At 42.3% G+C, this 20,424-nt stretch overlaps 1 protein-coding gene across 2 annotated transcripts in view; it reads left to right on the top strand.

Moving 5' to 3' along the window:
- The first annotated feature begins 2,958 nt into the window (after positions 1-2,958).
- Positions 2,959-20,424, top strand: part of ptprjb.2 (protein tyrosine phosphatase receptor type Jb, tandem duplicate 2) — a 37,042-nt gene continuing 19,576 nt past the window's right edge. The window contains exons 1-7 of one of the 2 annotated variants that reach the window (XM_078082785.1): positions 2,959-3,155; positions 14,312-14,327; positions 14,623-14,757; positions 15,521-15,778; positions 15,971-16,231; positions 18,017-18,274; positions 18,467-18,727. In XM_078082785.1, the coding sequence (XP_077938911.1) occupies positions 3,087-3,155; positions 14,312-14,327; positions 14,623-14,757; positions 15,521-15,778; positions 15,971-16,231; positions 18,017-18,274; positions 18,467-18,727 (1,258 nt within the window). In that variant the 5' untranslated portion in view covers positions 2,959-3,086. The remainder of the gene's footprint in view (positions 3,156-14,311; positions 14,328-14,622; positions 14,758-15,520; positions 15,779-15,970; positions 16,232-18,016; positions 18,275-18,466; positions 18,728-20,424) is intronic. The other variant, XM_078082786.1, reaches the window with a different exon arrangement.

Below are 20,424 nucleotides of genomic sequence, written 5' to 3'. Positions count from 1 at the left end.
CTGTGCCTGCACACTATCAGCATCATCTCACACATGAAACGTGAAATTTGATGTCTTGACAGAGGACTCAGGAGACGAGCATTAAAAACAGAAAAAACATATCCTGTGCATGATGGAAAAAAACACCCACTGCAAAGACACGCAGACAAACATGCAGCAATTAGCAGAGGACTGCACAACATTTCCCTTTGAATGGTTCGTCGTATAGCGAACCGTTCATCTCCATCTCCGCTCCACATCAACGGCATGCCTCTTACAACCAACGTTGTAAAACTGTCCGTCACAAAGCTTTCGGCGGCCTCGGCATGCAGGGTGCGATGCAGAGGTCAGGAAATCAAGCATCTCTAGTAATAAGAGGTCATATGTTCACACATATGACCACATATGTCACACATATGAGCTGTCCCGCTACAAAGTACAGGTAGTTACAATGTTTCTCCAATTTTGAAAAACATAATGTAAAATATGGCCCCAAATGGGGGTAAAATATCCTGTATAAAATTGTAAAAAGTGACAGCTAAATATGTCTGTTGGGAGAAATTAACAAAAAAAACATTTTAATAACTTGTTCACCCTTAATCAGGTACTAATTGTGGAATTATTACCAAAAGTCTAAAATAGTTGTTTATACAGCCAGCGATGCATAAGAGATGTTTGTTATTTGCTGTTTTCTGTTCAACGCTCCCTGACCATGCTAATAACACTGACCCATGACTCAGCATCATGGACTTATTTCATTTAACCACTGATTCTTTCATGAACATTTCAGTGAACGTGCAGAAACATACCGGCACAGCTTCAAAACCATCCTTCTGATGCACTGGTTTGTGCTTTCAATCCTCTGGCAGTCTCCAGTACTGCCAATCTGCCGTCGAGCAAAACAGATAACAGCAACTGATGGAATCGATGGGCCGAGAAGGTATGGTGATCAAACGCTTGAAGCCTCAGGCCGGTGATATAATTTAGGGAGGATCAGCTCCAAATGGGAAGGTAGTTTGCAGATATCACAGCTGGTTAGACCAGTTTTTGTGTTGTGAATGCTGCTAACGTGAGTTGAGAATTGACTCACCAAACTCCATCATAAAGGTGAACTGTGTTGGGCAAGTTACTTGAAAAGACCAATATTACTCTTTGGAAAAGTAATGACATTAGCATACTTTGCTAATTATTTACAGCAGCATTCAAATTAAATAAAACAAGAGACAGGCTGATTGCTTTAAATAGCAATCAGCCTGTCTCTTGTTTTCTACTGACCGTCTAGAGCTCAATGTTGGTCCAGGCGACTGCGCGCAGGTTGCAGTCAAAAACTCTTTGAGCGTCCATGAGGACAAACGCACCGTTTGCACCTTAACATGTGTTTTCACACTGTCATAAACTTGTGGAATCCATGCTCATTCATTAAGAAATTCAGTAAAAAAAAAAAATTATGTCAAAAAAAAAAAATTATGGAAATGAATTATTTCAATGTTAAAAAGCAAAATAAAGCCAAATCTACAGCATTGTGGAAAAGAAGTATTGGTATTGAAAGTTTCAGTTTCTGTTGAAGCAGAGTTGATTGTTAAAGTGTGAGAGCTGATGGAAGGAAAAACCTGCGGCGACTCTCATTCAGCACGAAGGAAGTGACCTGCCACAAAGGAGTTCCTCATATACATATCTCATGTCCATGCAGCTACAGGATGGATTTCACATGGTCTTTTCGGTTGTAGGTTTTGTAGTTCTCCTCCGTTGTAGTTTCTCCACGGCAGACCTGCACCAGCGACATCCACCGTTGCATCCTATTTATGGAGTGAAAGGGTCGCCGGAATCTCCTGCACGGTGGTCGTCTTCTCCTCATGAATTCTCGCTCACAACTTTCCTTGAACCCACGATGTTTTCAAAGGAGCTAAGATGTGAGACGTGTAAAGGCCAGTTTTGGGCATTTCGGCTGCAATGCATGATCTAAGGTTAACAGCTTAACCTATGGCACATTGTTATTAGTTTGCAAGCCGTGCAGTTGCTTAACCTGTTAATTTTCCCCACAATAACCCAACCTACGTTGCCTCTGATTAGCTGGCAAGGGTCTTGTTCAGATTTACAAACAAGCAATCTCAAGACACGCAAACGTGACGGTCAGTTTGTCAAACTATTAAACTATATTTTATACATGAAACTCCCTAACAAGGTCTGAGGATTATCTGTGGTCACGGTTTCTACAAACAATATCGTTGAGTTTACATGTATGTTTTTATTCACGCCACAAGTTAAGCGCCTTATTGTTCCATGAGAGAAGGCAGACGTCTCTTCTGCCGATATCTCCATATCAACGCGAACCAAAACTGTTTAGACTGATAAATTGCACTACAGGAAGGTCCGAAAAAAACTTTCTATTAACATATTAATCAAAATATGAGTTGATCCATAAGTCCATTTGCAATGAAAATAATTATTTGTTGCAGCTGTCATTTTTTTTGTTAATATATTTTTTTAAATGCATTCTTTCAAATAACAGTGTTTGTGGCGACGAAATTTTTTGTGCTAGATTTAAAGAAGGTCTTTTATTGATGATTGTGTGGCATGCCCACATTCCTTCCTTTAGGTCCCTGCTCGTGTTATGTCAGTGGCATCGTTTGGTCGTTAAACTACAACAGCTACTTTAGGGATGTTTCCACAAAAAAGGGACCCCTCGGACGCATTCCTGCGCCCTGAGAGTGGCCCAGCTATGACAAGAATGTGGGGTGACTCCGGCTCGTTTCTGCGTGACCGGACAGCCTCTCTCTCTCTCTCTCTCTCTCTCTCTCTCTCTCTCTCTCTCTCTCTCTCTCTCAGGCTGTTGGAGGCTGCGACGCATCGGAGCGGCCCGATGATGAAGTAAAACCTCCCGGAGTGACACGCCTGGACGCGCGCTCCTCCCCCGTTAACGGCGAGAAGAGAAAAAGTCCCCCCCCCCCCCTCCCTCCTCCCCTCCTCCCTCTGACTTTTTTCTTCTCCATTATCCAGATGTAGCGAGAGTTCGACGCGCAGTCTTTGGAAGAAAGTTTCAGCATGAACGCAATCAACTTTTAGAAAAGAAAACTTGTTTTGTTTTGCCCTCAAAGCGCGCGGGAAGCATGAAGTTGGCGCTGCTCTCCAGCGTCCCGCTGCGGACTCTGCTGCTGGTCTTCAGCGCCGTCCTCGGGGTAAGAAAGCTTTTTCAGAAAAAGTGCAATTTGAATCAAAACTGCAGCAGGTAGTTCTGTATTTCTTGAGGATGGGGGGAGCTGCTTTTGGGTGATGGAGATCAGTGCTTTCACGCAGGTGTGACTGCACCTGTTGCGCACTTCGCTGCGGCGCTTTGCTTAGTCGGGAGCTCGTGCAGCGCAGCTCAAACTTGAGCTGAAGTTGAAGTAAAAAAAAAGAAATATCCCCACAGATGCATAAACATGAGAATGTCTAAGCAAACGACAATGCCCTGGCTCACCATAGGAAGAATAAGGGTCCTTTGAGGGTTTTAATTGCATTCAATTTGTGCGTCATCAAGTAATTAATACTAGAATGTGGAGGTTTAACAATGGTGGGATGTGTTGGAAGAGCAGAGAGCGAAAGTCTAATCATGTTTTATCCATTTGTCAAAAGAAAAACTCGTTTGTAATGATTAAGCACCAAAAGTTTCTTTATATTTGGAATCTCTTCGTTGGCCGACTAATTTATTCAGGATTGCACATAGAGATGAATATAAAGAAGCTTTTTTTTTTAATACAATGCACTTTTGTTTGGTCATATACACAGTCGGGTCAAACACATGGTCTGACCCGTGCAGCGTAAAGTACGCCGAATTGACAGTTCTTAGTACCGAGGCCTCCAGCAGCCACCTGTTCTGGTCCCACAGGTCTTTCTGGAGAGGTAGAGGGAGATAGATGGTGAGCGAGGTGGGGAATGTGAAGCATGTGAGGATACGCGGGGCACACGGAGGGGTCACGACAGGAATGAGGTGCAGTGCGTTGCGTGTCCTTGTCGCTCGCCCCTGCGGCTGCGACTCACACCGACATTCCGCTCTGTGAGGTACGACTCACAAGTGTGACGGGATCCAGCTTCATGAAAAACATTGATAAGCTCTAATAAGAAGAAGATTCTTTTAAAAACACAGTTGAACCCTGGTGCTGCCAAATTGCTGATTAGACTATTTCAAACATCAAATAATGAAGCACTGTTTTTTTGTAGCCGTAGTGCATTTGGAGTAGTATTTTTTAGTGATGCTCAGATCCTTATTCTGTTTCATAAAACATATAGGCATCACTCAGTGGACGCGGGACAGATTTGGATATTGCCAAAGAAGCTGCTTTTCATATGCACGTGTCACATCACAGCGATCACCTCATTTCCTAAATAATAAGAGCATTGCAAACGATGCAGTTTTGGACATTTTTGATATCGGCATTAACAACGTGGACAATGTTAAAAGACCTCTGGATGAGAAGCTATGGGTAGAAATTTATGTGTAAAAAAGATACATTTTGCAAAGGTCAACTTGGTTTACTGTACTAGCACAATCTTTGCTATATTTCCTTAAAATTACAATTCACCCTTAAACTGAAAATACATCTTTTTCCTGCTAACTGTAGTGCTGTTCATCAAGTTAGTTCATTCAAAGACCTTTTTATGTTATCTTGAGAAACCGGGTCATGATTTCTGGAAGGATGTACTGCTGTTGAGTTTTCTAAATGAATTTCTTTGCCAGTTTTACTGTAGATTTAGTTTCACTGTAAGGCGTGCCTACGTGCCTGACATATATTTTATAAATGATGTGATCCTATATTGGTTTGTTCTGTTTAGGTGGGAATTAAACTACAAAATACTCAATACGCATATTTATCTATTCAACATGACGGGGCAGTTGGAAGCTCTAGAAAAAGCTCTTAAGAACCCCTACGTCTGGATTTTCTTTTCAAATGCAATCTTAAATCGAATATCTTTTCCCCTATCGTGAAACACTCGCCTGGCGTGATGAATGAGGAATGAGGAAGTAAGTTTGCTTCTGCCATTGACGTAATCATCGTTAACAATGTGGGGAGCAGTGATGAACACAAGTCACACGATTCACATGCAAATGTGACCTGCCGCCACCTCTGCTGGTTTTAATAATGTCAAGAGTGAGGCAGGGTTAAACAATACTGTGTTGTTTTGAGATAACGTTACAGTTTTTCTCAGTTGCTTTGGTACATTTCTCAAATCATCCTCGACATTTGCAAAACAGCACGTGCATTTCCCAAAACAATTCGTACAAATAGCTCTCCTGCTCAAAATCCGCAAATCATCTCTCAAAAGTGAATGTCTGTGACACTGAACATGTCCTTGCGTCATTGTATATGTACAGTGAAATTGCTCAGTCATGTCGTCAGTATAACAGTGTACTTTGGAGGTTCTGTTCTGATGTAAACTATGGCTAAAGTTTTGATGACAATTATTATAAATTTTAAGTTGCAAGAGGGATTGCAAGCGACTGGACGAGATTCACATTTACTTCAGACATTGCAATACAGAAAGGAAACGACAGCACTGCATAGCACAAATTAAAAAAAGATAGATAGATAGATTAGACCTTTCATTTAGGAACAAAACCTGCTGTTCTTATCCTGTTTTTAGATTAAATCAGAGATTAGAGGCCCAATTATCTCCCATTTATCTTCTACACACTTGAAATCAGCCCATAAGGATATTATCTTGTCTGTTTCTAGTAAAACAGACCAAAACATATTTGTTTACTACATCTTTCTTTTTCCTTGAGTGATTTTTCCCCTTTTCACTTTTCGAGTATTCTAGGTTTTTAGTATCTTCATATACAGTCATCTTGTAATATTTTCTCGTCGAGCAGCGTTTCTGTGTTGACGAATGTGTTTGCTGGTCTTGTTCGAACATGCTGTACTCGGCCTCGAGGCTCTTTCAGCTTAAGATGCGACGTCGAGATGCATTTGCATCATCATTTGGATCATTCTCGGCAGTCGAAGCATATGTTGAATTCAGTTCAGTCAAATTAAAGCAAAAAATAAATACATTCGGAAAACAGTCTGGCTCAAAGCACAAGGGAAGTTACAATCGGAAAAGGGAACTACTTTTCTTCCCTGAAAGAAATTATTTTGCATACTGACATTTTCATACAGAACACGTTCCATTTAAGTAGACGTCACTGTAGGTTATGACTCATCATTATTTAGTTTGGATCTCTGTTTTAATTTCAGTTCCTCTTAAGAAAATAGTTTTTTATTTTGACATTATCCTTTAACGACGTTGAAAAAGCTTGTTTACAGTGTACCGCTTAAACCCTAATTTAAACCCTTTACTGTTCTAAAAATGATTATATTCCCTTTCCTCTATGTGAGTTTGTTGCAAAAGGAACAGTCTCATCTAGGACTTATTATAATTCGGCTTTTTGTACATCCATTCATTCTCAAATCTTTCAAGCTTTCTTCATGCACATTCTTCTGGGCCTGAAGTGTCGCTCACACAGGTGTGTTCACTCAGGTTGGTAGCAGGTGGAGGTGTCGTTCATTGGAGGTCACCAAGCCTCATCAACCAATGGGATCTTTGAAAAGGTAGAATAAGGAACACCAATATTATATACTGTATTAGAATTTGTCATTTTATTATATATTATACTTGTTATGGAATAATGTGTAACACAAAATGAAACTCCTTCCTCTACTTCATGTATGTAAAGACCGTTCTTATGCGTGTATAACATTTAGTAGTTTGCATCATGTCCATCTTTTCCTTGTATTTAGTAACTTGTCAGGACACATTTGCCTGGCCGCATGGAAATCAATTTGTAATGATTGAAAAATAGGCTAAAAAATAAAGCATGGTTTGTTAGTCTAGGGAGAGTCCGTGCAAAGCCACGGCTCAACACATCAGTAACCCACAAACACTTTGCATGATCATGCATCCTTTCTCTGTTCACATCCGCACGCGTTCTCCATCTTCCTCCGTCGGCTGCCTCCCGACAGCACGCAGGAATGGTGACGTTGCCGCCAGTGAGAGACATCTTGGAAAAAGGAAATGTGACGTTTCATACAAAGATCTGTCCCGCCTGCGTGACGCCTGAGGAACGCTGTCTCTCTGGTTGGCCGCTGTTCTAACGCCTTGCGCTAAAATGCGGAGGACGTGTGATGTCTTGTCATGGTGTCAAGACAAGTCTCCCTCTCCAAGATGTGCTCTTCTCACTGTGACATTAGAAAGCCCGCATTCCATCATTCATCTAAAAAGACACAAGTCAAGTCCTTCTTTGTGGAATGCTGCCCCCCCCCCCCCCCCTCCCCCCTTCAGTTCAGTGTCAAATTAACATCCCCGAACATGATGCAGTCTTCCAAGCTTAGCGCGTAGCGAGATGAACTACAAAGAGTCACAGTTCCCCAGCCCATGTAAATGAATACAGGCTGAAAAGCCTTATTGTCGGCCGATGGCTATCGTTCTATCGGAGGCCTCTGAGCGAGTCACGACCAGGCCGGGCAGTCGTGGGGGTGGGAAAGTATTAAATCTCTCTAGTTTGACTTCTCTCTCTATCACTCGGGCGTACTGCTCTCCAGATGGAGTGCCACAGTGCTTCATGAAAGTTTTTTTTAAAGCTCCATTAGTACAGAATGAGCATATTAGAGATCTGTGGCCGTGTTTCATTATATCCCATCTCGTGCCGGCAAAGGCAATCTGCAAGTAGTTACACCGCTTTGGTCCTGGCGGAAATATCTATGACTGTTGGATGCATTGCCAAAGTTCTAGTTTTGTATACACATTCATGGTCCCCAGAGGATCGTAATGACCTTCTGACGTGCCCTTCTGGTGCCACTGGCGGCTAGTCAGATTGTCCCTAAATGTGTTTGGTTGAAACTGTTCATGCTGTCAAAAGTCTGTTTCTTTTGCCATTTAAGGCCCGTGGTTATGTCCTTGAATACAGCAAAATAAAGCCAATCACTAATAATACAAAACCTTTGGGATGCGTTCTCTGCTCTTCCTTCCCGAGCGCACATCACACCCCGCGCTCCACTTTAACACATTTCGAGCGTCCCACTGATCACACCTCTATGATCAGCGGGACGATCCAGCCCTCTGTGTCCAAAATCCGACGTTTCGGGTCCGATCTCCCTCCTGTTGCATTGCCGGCAGCGTTGATGGACCAAGTGCGTCATGCTCCGATGGGCATCTGCAGCCGGTAGTTGTGCGCTTTGCACAGCGCTGGGAACAGTAAACACTACGCCACTCATTTCCATAGCCTGTGATGTGGCCTCTGCGATAGCAGCTGCAGGGCTGCTGCATGGGAGGCTGATACCCTACCTGGAGACAAACACACTCAGAGCTAAAGAAGTCATGCGCGGGGACTTTTATTTTCGGGGGCGGTGGATATTTTTGGACGTGGCTTTTGCATTGCAAAAAAAAAATGACACGTTAAATTTCTCAGCCTTGTGCCTGTTGTATTCTGACAGAAATGCTTGTTAAATGCGTCAAGTACACATAGATTAACGTGAGGCAAGTGTTGATTTATGAGCCAATTTTGTGTGGCTTGTCCACCTAATGAACCGGAGGCATGATGTACTGGACTTAACCTGGAACACCCTTTATGTTCTTCAATGTGTTATCAAGGGTCTTTGGGTGGGGACAGGAAGTGGCAACCAGTTAGGACAAATAACAGAAAGAGTCAGTAGTTTGCTCACAAGCTACTGACAGGAAGAAAAAAAACGTTTGATGCTTTTAAATGCTTTTAAACCTCAACACATAACATGCTGCAGTTTGTCATCCGATCCGCATTTTAAAGTGAAAAGCTGAATACGCAGTCAAAGCACATCTACATTTGAAACATTTTTCGTGGTCTGGAATGTCGTTGTCTGACTCACATTATGTTAAACACTGAGACACCTGTTAGTTGAGAATATGCACTATAATAGATTGAATAGTACACAGTGTGCGTTGTTTGGTGGCCTTGCACACCCACACAGGTGTTTCCACTCACTCCCATATTTAGCCCTCAGGTGGGAGCTGCAAGCTGTCAGTCCGGTGAGAACGCGCCCACGCAGTCTTTGGAAGGGGTCTAATGAAGCACGTAAGGGGAAACGGTTTCCATGTTTTGTAGAAGACCATATTTTTTCTCTGTCGAATTGTGATTTTTTTTTTAAGTCACACGTTGTGCAATAAAGGTTTAATTGGAAGGCATATATTGTATGGTAACAACAATTGTTATAATAATAACAATAATAAAGCATATTGGTACAAAATATTCTTTGAAGGCTGCTGAAAATGATCAGACGAGTTCCTTTTCAACGCCCGTGCTGCTAGAGGTCTCGAACAAGTGACCACTTTACAAATCTTTTAAGAACTCCATCTTTTATAATTCAAATATATTCCCTCCTGTTGTATAATTCAACAATCATGGGTGAAAAAAATATACTTCTGTGCCACAGGGCAAGGCTCCCTGACGATGTAACAAAAGAGATATCTCTTATTTGCAGCAACAAAATCAAGTGGAGGACACAAGACGTCATCATACGAACGCTGCAGTAGGATAGAGTAAAGAATATTGAGAGAAGTCACTGGCACTGACACACATGGGACAGGTGAGAAGACCTAGAGCCAAAGAGAAATGGTATAACAACAAAAAGCATTTCTCCGTGTCTTGCTTGTTGCCCTGGTTCTGTGTCACTAATCATCCAGCCACACAGACGCAGTGAGTCAGATGACATGATTTTACAGAAAGTAACGCTTCAGAGGAATCAACTTTCTCAACTCGGCGAGCGAACAAGGGAACCGCCAGCAGCTCCACCACCCGGCGCGGCCCTGTGTAATTCAGGGAGCGGAAATCATGCGTTGTGCGTTTCTTTGCCCCTCCTCGCCGTCTTTGTTGCACATAATCAGGAGCTGAGGTTCAACAGGCTTATCCCTGAGCAAACAGCCTTTCAGGTGATCTCTCGATTGTTTTGGGGTTTGAGTGTTGTTACGGAGGAAGGAACTGGGGCGTTATCGGCCGCAAAGGCAGACTGCTTGGAATGGAAGGGATTCAGAGAGTGGCAGGCCGGCTGCCTTTCGGGCCTGATGTAATGTTTATGTAGTGGTCAGTACAGCCATTTCCTCCTCCTCCCCGTGCAGACAGGCCCAGTCAAAGGCCACAGATACAGTACACGGGCCAAAGGGGCCATTGCCTGAGTCCCAGCCAAGTGTGTTTCACAATTAAGTATTGCTCTTCACGTGAGAGGTCTGAAAGAGTGCAAAGGAGATTTTCAAAAAACAATAAAGTATCTTGATATTCCCCCTCCCCAAATACCTCAACGTTGATATTGTAGGGTTGACTGTTGATGCTTTAAAACAATATTTAAAGGATTGGAAAAGTAGTTAATAACCAGACATTTTTTGGCCTTTTTTCTTTTAGCTACAATAAGCTGATATTACTAGCGATTTTACACAAAGTTTATATCTAACACCATAATTAATTCTATGAGGTCTAGAGATGAGACACAGACTAGCGCTTAATGGAGGGAGGACACGCAGGCGGGAGGAGCTGAGTCCCAGGGGATGAATAAAAAAATGACGTCCATTTGCTGAACTTTGGTATTCCAAGGGCGGTACTTCCCAAATGGGACTTTGAGTTTGTGTTATTTCTGCTCTTTGAGTGAGTGCCAGGCCATAATGGCTTGAGACGTTGTTTTGTTTATTTAGTCAGAAGGAAAATAAGCGATACTTAGGAAGTGTGCCAAGGGCAATAAAACATTTGGGAATCATAGCTCAGAGAAATCACATTCCCAGAGGTCAGACTAACATGAATATTTGTATGAAAACATGAGATTGTCATAATTGGATTTCCCTCGCTGTTATGTGACCTTTACCATATTCTTGTGGAGGTTGAAGGGGGTTTAGTTTGTCCAATAGCGAGCAATTTTATAACAGCTGCTTTGCAAGTTCAAACTCGGGTTCGTTGTGTATCTTTAAGTTTATGGATACCACTAAATCAAAGGGCCTTTCAACTAGTTTTTAAATATAGCTACAAACTAACCACATACAAATGTACAGTAGGCTATCTGTTGTTGAGGTAAAAATGTACTTCTTGGATTGGGATACAAACTTACCACAAGGTCCTATAACTTTGTGGGGCTTTTGATCAGATCCCATGAACTTCATCAGAAGAGTTTTATGAAATTTGAGATGTTCAGTTATCCACGTTATATTATATAGTGTTTTTTTAAGTGTGCTTGGAAGCTGAGGTATAAAGGTAATTGCACCTGGTCTTACCAAAAGAAAATACACCGTCTGATCCAACTCGATACAGCAAACTTTGAAGACACAATAACTTGAATCAACCAATAACAAAAAATGTAACTCAATGTGATATAAATGTAACAGCCATGTCCATTTAGTCTCTTTATTTCTCACGCTCTACTCTGTGCAAACAGTCTTACCCTGATGTCACGTGTCACACCTGTGCTCCTACGGTCTTGATAAGTTCAAATGACCCAAAAAGCTACACAATCGCTTTGTTAGGTTAGCTAACATGCTAGCAAACTTTGCACATCCAGACAAGATGGAGGAAAAATACCATTCATTCCGAGTCATTCCATACCACCTGGTTGTTGTAATTCAATATTTATTCTTTTCTTTACTTTGTTTTGTTCTCTATGATCCCTTTAGAAAAGTATCTTGATGTTTGACCTTCTAAATACTTTAGCTATCATCACATCCTGCTAGCTTAAACAGCTCGTCTCTTCTCTATCTGCTGCTGGACATTTAGTACTTATGCATATAATGTGTTTAGAAAAACCAACAAAGACCTCTGCTTGCTTTTATTGCAAAGGTGCTCAAGAATGAACCATGTGTGAAATCTGCAGGCCTTACCCCCCCGCCACTAAGTCCTAAGACCAGGACCAAAACATTTATCTGAGACGTTCATCACTTGACAAGTAAAACATTTGTGTTTTTTAAATTGAAATGTTAGCATGTGGCAAAAGGTGCGCTAAATTTGGATGAGATGTATAATTTGATCGCATTTACCTCTATTCACTCAATATCCTCATCCACATTAATGATGTGAGGATGTGTTAGAAGTTGTTGTTCAGTATCTAATTGGCAGAATATTAGAACAAGATATATTATAAGATAACGATAAATTAATTAAAAAAAACACTTTGATACTGTACTGTGTGTGCAAAAGCAATGATCCCACTCAAACAGTATAATATTATTAAATATTGGGACATACTTTTAAAGGTGTGATAGCATTTTGCTTAAGGTAATTTCTGTTTACACTTTTAAAAGTCAATAAAGTTTTATTGTGTGATTATTGTATTGAATTTCTTCATCTAAAACTTAATACAGTAATTGAATCTGTCTATTTAATTCCCTTTAAATTGAATGTTTATCTTTTGAAAATTTGATGTAACGGTATAAATACTAAAACGCTATAATAAGTTGTTTTTTTAGCAAGAAATTAAAATAAATATATTTTGATTGATAAGTTTAACCAGGGGTTAGGGGTCGTCGTGGCGCAGGAGTTAGAGAAGGTGTGCTGGAAAGCACAAGGTTGGTGGTTTGAGTCCAGGCTGCCCCATGTTCCATGTCAAAGTGTCCCTGAGACACCAAACCCCTAATTGCTCCCCAGGCAAAACTGTGAAAAAGCCATGGGTTTAAAGTGTAATGTAAGTCGCTTTGGATAAAAGCGTCTGCTAAATGACCTGTAATAACCAAATTGGAGATCTTTGAACTATCCTATCCTATCGAACACAACCAGTGACATGGAGGATCTTTATCACTGTGTGGAATCTCTTATTTTGTAAAAAACATCTTCTATGTTTCGGATGATAAGTGTGAATGTGTCATAAATTGTTGATGGTGAGAAACTCTCCCAGTAACACTCTACGAGGGCAATAGTTTTGAGCGTAGTCACTGTGCCACCCTGCCACCCTGCACAAACAGCAGAAGTATTATCAGACATACTTCCTCCTCTAAACATCCCCCCAGTGTTACAGGATTTTTTCACCCCACCTAATCAGTTAGTTATTTGTTCACATTTTTTTTAGATGACTTTCAAACGATCAAATGCCTTGACTTTCGTAAAGGATAAAACACCCAAACGCGCGCTTATATTTTATTTAAAATATCTACTTCCACTGATGACAATGACAACGTGTCTCAACGCACGGTGCGTTCTGACGTTCTCCGACCCTGTCGGCCTTCAACTAGAATACCAGATCATCAAAGAGGACTGAACCCTTGAACTCCTCTTGCACCTCTGTGTGGCATCGCTGTACTTCAGAAAGAAGAATAGAGTCCCAGGGGATTGGGAGGAAGGGAAGGGTCACTGTTGTGAATAGAGAAAGTAAAGTTAAGGAGGACGGCGGTCTCCAGGGTGGGCCGAGTGGAAGGGGCAACATTTCAAGCAGAATAGACCTTTTCTTTCTCGGTTTCCTGCTCCGACCTGTTTTGAGTCACTACACCTATTTTGCTCCACTCTATTGAAAATTGTATGGAAATACAATACTTTCGAGGCAGTTAATGATTCGCAGTTAATGATTTCCTCTGGTGTTAATCTTTGTGGCGAAAAGAACGATGCAAGTCTGAGCGATGATGCCATGTGTTTAATGTTTAGCTGTGCGGTAAATGGACTGAAAGGCAACATGTCCATGAGCCGCCATGTGACGATCAAGTTTTGGCTAATAAGTAATTGTAAGTGGACTCACATCTTTGTGTTTAGTCCTGCTATCAGGAAGCAGATTATAACCACAGTAGACATGCAGAGTTTGAGTTGTGGGGACATCATGTTGTAAGTATGATTGTTCTCTGACAACACATGTTTGTGGTTGTTTTGGCAGAACAGCACTGCCAACTGCAGTATATTGTAATTATCGACTCTTTTTTTATTTCTATCAAACACATTATGGTCACACATAGTCCATATTGGACTGTATCACAATACTTTTGTGTGTTGTTTTTCTTGTTGAATTTTTTTTTCCCTAATTGAAGTGATATGAACTTCACGGTAATTATTCATTATTATAAATTCATTTTTCTAATTATTAATTCCAATTATTAACATGGTGGTTATTTGCCAGGCAGGTTGCTGTAATTTACACATATATAAATTACTGATATTGTTAAATCTGGGCCCAAAACATAATTTAATAATTGAATGCCGCATATCTCTGTATAATACTTTGGTTTTGGAAATTGAAGCATATTTGACCCTTCACACGCTAAGGAAACATGACCTGTTTAGCAGTATTATCATTGGTTGCTGATATCCAGTGACATTGAACAGGTTTTAAACACAATACTGACCTCTGCTGGTGAAATAGATAACCTAACTTGATTTTCTTCTTCCTTATCTTCACAGATCGCACAGGTGGCGGGTGAGTAGTGTTGTGCTGTTTCTTGATTTTCAAGTTTCTTGAACATTGTTTCTTATAGTTGTTATTTCTTCTTCATCTTCACCTTCTTCTTCTCTTAGTTGATTGTGGCTAGAATGAAACAAAAACAATCACCACAAGTGCTCTTTTTTTGATGTTATTGAATGTATTATATTCAGGACCTCAACCATTTTTTACAACAATGACTTTTTTTAGTGCCATATCAAATACATTGTTTTACACTATTGATGGTTGAAAAGTAAAAGTCTTTCTCAACAAACTTCTCTCTCGCTCGCAGAGGCAGATACAACAACAACGACTGATGGGAATGCAACTGACAGTAACAGTGGGACTACAACAAGTATAAGCATTTCTAATGTGACAAGTGAAGGCAGTACTGTGGAACAGACCACCAGTGTTTCTCTATTCACAAGTAAGTAAGCATTTAAGTGTGCTGAGGACACCTGGTAAAGTGTTCTCTTGCTGGGTTCATTATTATTCACTAATCCCAGGAACTCGCTACACAATCTCAGTCATTGCCGTCGCCGGAGACAATCAAAAGAAATGATAATTAAGTTTATATTTTGTACATTATAATGTTTGCGATGGTTTTTAGGTTACTCTAAATGTGTTTATTTTTCACCCTCTTCTTGTGTTCATTGTGCGCACACAGAGCCTGAAGTAGTCAGAAATATCACTGTCACTAATGTCACAACATCCTCTATATCACTGACGTGGATTGAACCAAAGGGAAACAGCTCTTCCTACAGAGTACAGTGGACTGATGGAAATGTAACTGACAATAACAGTGTGAATACAACAAGTATAACCATTACTAACCTGACTGCTGGTGTACAGTATAAAATAACTGTTGCTGCAGTGACAAATGAAGGCAGTACTGAGGGACAGAACACCAGTGTTTCTCAATACACAAGTAAGTGAGCATTTAAAGGTGTTTCAGATCATTCAGATCTGCTGAAGGCACCTGTTGGAGAAGACTGTCTGCAGTGATCACAAGCAGGATGAAGCTCTGAGGTTTCTATAAACTGATAAGCTGATGAAAGAAAAGAAAACAGATTTAATATAATCAGTGGTGTCGATACTTTATGGGTTTATTTTAAACATCATAACTTCCCCAAGTGATACAGATTGTAGTCACAGAGAATGGTGCTCTCCTCTCCTCCTCTTTGCTTTAGGACCTGGTGAAATTGGGACACCTACTGTGTCCACAAACACCTCGTCCATCTCTCTGAATTGGACCTCACCTCCGGGTGAGGTGTTCAAGTTCAGGTTGGAGTGGAGCAGTAATGGAGATATGAGGAATATGTGTACATATGATAACTTTGCCGTGATATCAGAACTAATCCCAGGCACTAGCTACACAATCTCAGTCATTGCCATCGCCGGAGACAATCAGACAGAAGGACGAGCTCACCACGTCACTGCAGTCACAAGTAATTAAATGTTGCTTTCATTTTTGTATTACAGCTGTGTGACATTTGTGGTTTTGGGGAATTGTCCCTAAGCTCTTTTGTTATAAATGAAATTCGAAGTTCATATTTTGTACATAGTTTGCAGTGGTTTTTTTGTTTGCTCTAAACGTGTTTATTATCTTTCCTCTTCTCGTATTCATTGTGCGCACACAGAGCCCGAAGTAGTCAGAAATATCACTGTCGCTAATGTCACAACATCCTCTATATCACTGAAGTGGATTGAACCAAAGGGAAACAGCTCTTTCTACAGAGTACAGTGGACTGATGGAAATGTAACTCACAATAACAGTGTGAATACAACAAGTATAACCATTACTAACCTGACTGCTGGTGTACAGTATAAAATAACTGTTGCTGCAGTGACAAATGAAGGCAGTACTGAGGGACAGAACACCAGTGTTTCTCAATACACAAGTAAGTAAGCATTTAAATGTGTTGGATAAAGTCAGTGTGAAGGTTTGCTTAGACAGGACCAAAATGCCGACCGGATTGGTGGTGTAAAATTAAAAAATGATGATCTTGACAATTGGGAATGGACCGATGTAGCTTCTTTGACTTGGTCCTCAGTGGTCAACCAAACCCTATCTCCCACGGCATAGGGGGGGCAGGTGTACGGCGCCGGTACGCCTTATAGTGGTCCGAGGATCTGAGAAAGGCTGCCCTAGCGCGATGCCAGGTCCAATGATCACGCCTAACGTGGGTCTGAACGGACGGCACCGATAGTTTCTTTTCCTGGGACGGAAACAGGTGGAAGGTAACCATGCACACATTGGAATAGGGACAGAGGCTTTTGGGCGTACTCCACCCAGAGTAACTGTAAGACCCATGAGGTAGGGTTCGATGAGACCAGGCACCGCACAGTCGTCTCCATCTTTTGATTTGCCTTCTCAGCCTATCCATTTGTGTGCGGGTGGAACCCAGAGGACCGGCTGACAGTGGCGCAGATGGATTCAAAACACCTCCTTCACCAGAAGGTTTGCCATCCCCTAGGCCAACGTTAGCTTGGGAAGAGGGATGAAATGTGCAAATTTACTAAAACGATCTACCACTGTAAGAATGTGAAGGTTTATCTACCTTTCTACCCATAGTGCCAAAAGCAATCAATTCCTCCAACCCGGTTCTGGATGAGAAACTAGTTCATCGTTCAATAGTTTATTTTGACACTGTTATAAAACGCGGCTTGTAACGACTCAATGGCATTCCGTGCTACACTATTCCGTCCCTGGCATAATGAAAACCAGCGCTTCGAGGCGTCCTTACCTCGGACCGGATGGTCAAAAACCCTCCTCATCTTGGTCGGTGGCATGCAACCGTGGTTTCAAATCAAGAACGAGTCCACATTCCATTAAAAACATTGATCCACATCCCCACCATACCTCTCAAGGGTTGCTATCCACGGTTCCTGATCGGTTGTCGTCGATAATGCGGATGTCGTAGGCATGACAACTGATGCTGGGGTGGGCGCGGGTGCTACGACCGGAGTGCTGATGTGGTTCTGAATGGCAGAAATGCTGACGGACAGGGTCCGGAGACTGGTCATTATCTCTTGCAAGGTTGAGTTGTGCTGGACAATCAGGGTTCCCTGACTGGAAATTGCCTGGCGAACGGTGTCCAAGTCTGCTGGGTCCATTCTCTGGCCAGATCGTTCTGTCACGGTTTGCTTGGACAAGACCGAAACGCAGAACGGATCGGTGGTGTGAAACAAAAAATGATTTATTCCATGTGCGAAACAATAACAAAAAAAACACCACTAGTCCACAACTTGCTGGTTTCTGGGTTGGGTGTGATGCTGGCATGACCAAGTCAGGCAGGCCGAAGATTGGTGTGGCGAAGTCCGGCAGGGCGAACAATGGTCGTGCAAGGTCTAATCCTGTCATGGCAACCGGGGAAACATAAAAACACCCCGATCATGGCGCAGCCGCCATGAAATTCAGGTCATTAGAATCTGCTGAAGGCACCTGTTGGAAAAGACTGGCTGCAGTGATCACAAGCATAATGGAAAAGTCTAGTTTTAGAATGATGGTTCCTCTCAACGGAGAAGTCCTTGTTCAACAATGTTTCTTCAAGTGTCTCGCTTCATTTTAATATAATCAGTCGTGTTGATACTTGATGGGTTTATTTTAAACATCATAACTTCCCCAAGTGATACAGATTGTAGTCACAGAGAATGGTGCTCTCCTCTCCTCCTCTTTGCTTTAGGACCTGGTGAAATTGGGACACCTACTGTGTCCACAAACACCTCGTCCATCTCTCTGAATTGGACCTCACCTCCGGGTGAGGTGTTCAAGTTCAGGTTGGAGTGGAGCAGTAATGGAGATATGAGGAATATGTGTACATATGATAACTTTGCCGTGATATCAGAACTAATCCCAGGCACTAGCTACACAATCTCAGTCATTGCCGTCGCCGGAGACAATCAGACAGGAGGACGAGCTCACCACGTCACTGCAGTCACAAGTAATTAAATGTTGCTTTCATTTTTGTATTACAGCTGTGTGACATTTGTGGTTTTGGGGAATTGTCCCTAAGCTCTTTTGTTATAAATGAAATTCGAAGTTCATATTTTGTACGTAGTTTGCAGTGTTTTTTTTGTTTACTCTAAATGTGTTAATTATCTTTCCTCTTCTCGTATTCATTGTGCGCACACAGAGCCCGAAGTAGTCAGAAATATCACTGTCGCTAATGTTACAACATCCTCTATATCACTGACGTGGATCGAACCAAAGGGAAACAGCTCTTCCTACAGAGTACAGTGGACTGATGGAAATGTAACTGACAATAACAGTGTGGATACAACAAGTGTAACCATTACTAACCTGACTGCTGGTGTACAGTATAAAATATCTGTTGCTGCAGTGACAAATGAAGGCAGTACTGAGGGACAGAACACCAGTGTTTATCAATACACAAGTAAGTAAGCATTTAAATGTGTTGGATAAAGTCAGTGTGAAGGTTTGCTTAGACAGGACCAAAATGCCGACCGGATTGATGGTGTGAAATTAAAAAATGATGATCTTGACAATTGGGAATGGACCGATGTAGCTTCTTTGACTTGGTCCTCAGTGGTCAACCAAACCCTATCTCCCACGGCATAGGGGGGGCAGGTGTACGGCGCCGGTACGCCTGATAGTGGTCCGAGGATCTGAGAAAGGCTGCCCTAGCGCGATGCCAGGTCCAATGATCACGCCTAACGTGGGTCTGAACGGACGGCACCGATAGTTTCTTTTCCTGGGACGGAAACAGGTGGAAGGTAACCATGCACACATTGGAATAGGGACAGAGTGTTTTGGGCGTACTCCACCCAGAGTAACTGTAAGACCCATGAGGTAGGGTTCGATGAGACCAGGCACCGCACAGTCGTCTCCATCTTTTGATTTGCCTTCTCAGCCTATCCATTTGTGTGCGGGTGGAGCCCAGAGGACCGGCTGACAGTGGCGCAGATGGATTCAAAACACCTCCTTCACCAGAAGGTTTGCCATCCCCTAGGCCAACGTTAGCTTGGGAAGAGGGATGAAATGTGCAAATTTACTAAAACGATCTACCACTGTAAGAATGTGAAGGTTTATCTACCTTTCTACCCGTAGTGCCAAAAGCAATCAATTCCTCCAACCCGGTTCTGGATAAGAAACTAGTTCATCGTTCAATAGTTTATTTTGACACTGTTATAAAACGCGGCTTGTAACGACTCAATGGCATTCCGTGCTACACTATTCCGTCCCTGGCATAATGAAAACCAGCGCTTCGAGGCGTCCTTACCTCGGACCGGATGGTCAAAAACCCTCCTCATCTTGGTCGGTGGCATGCAACCGTGGTTTCAAATCGAGAACGAGTCCACATTGCATTAAAAACATTGATCCACATCCCCACCATACCTCTCAAGGGTTGCTATCCACGGTTCTCGATCGGTTGTCGTCAATAATGCGGATGTCGTAGGCATGACAACTGATGCTGGGGTGGGCGCGGGTGCTACGACCGGAGTGCTGATGTGGTTCTGAATGGCAAAAATGCTGACGGACAGGGTCCAGAGACTGGTCATTATCTCTTGCAAGGTTGAGTTGTGCTGGACAATCAGGGTTCCCTGACTGGAAATTGCCTGGCGAACGGTGTCCAAGTCTGCTGGGTCCATTCTCTGGCCAGATCGTTCTGTCACGGTTTGCTTGGACAAGACCGAAACGCAGAACGGATCGGTGGTGTGAAACAAAAAATGATTTATTCCATGTGCGAAACAATAACAAAAAAACCACCACTAGTCCACAACTTGCTGGTTTCTGGGTTGGGTGTGATGCTGGCATGACCAAGTCAGGCAGGCCGAAGATTGGTGTGGCGAAGTCCGGCAGGGCGAACAATGGTCGTGCAAGGACTAATCCTGTCATGGCAACCGGGGAAACATAAAAACACCCCGATCATGGCGCAGCCGCCATGAAATTCAGGTCATTAGAATCTGCTGAAGGCACCTGTTGGAAAAGACTGGCTGCAGTGATCACAAGCATAATGGAAAAGTCTAGTTTTAGAATGATGGTTCCTCTCAACGGAGAAGTCCTTGTTCAACAATGTTTCTTCAAGTGTCTCGCTTCATTTTAATATAATCAGTCGTGTTGATACTTGAT

This window comes from Gasterosteus aculeatus, chromosome X, assembly GCF_964276395.1.
Source record: "Gasterosteus aculeatus chromosome X, fGasAcu3.hap1.1, whole genome shotgun sequence".
NCBI classification, from domain to species: domain Eukaryota; kingdom Metazoa; phylum Chordata; class Actinopteri; order Perciformes; family Gasterosteidae; genus Gasterosteus; species Gasterosteus aculeatus.
The sequence above is the reverse complement of the archived record's forward strand: the minus strand, read 5'-3'. Positions and strand labels throughout refer to the sequence as shown.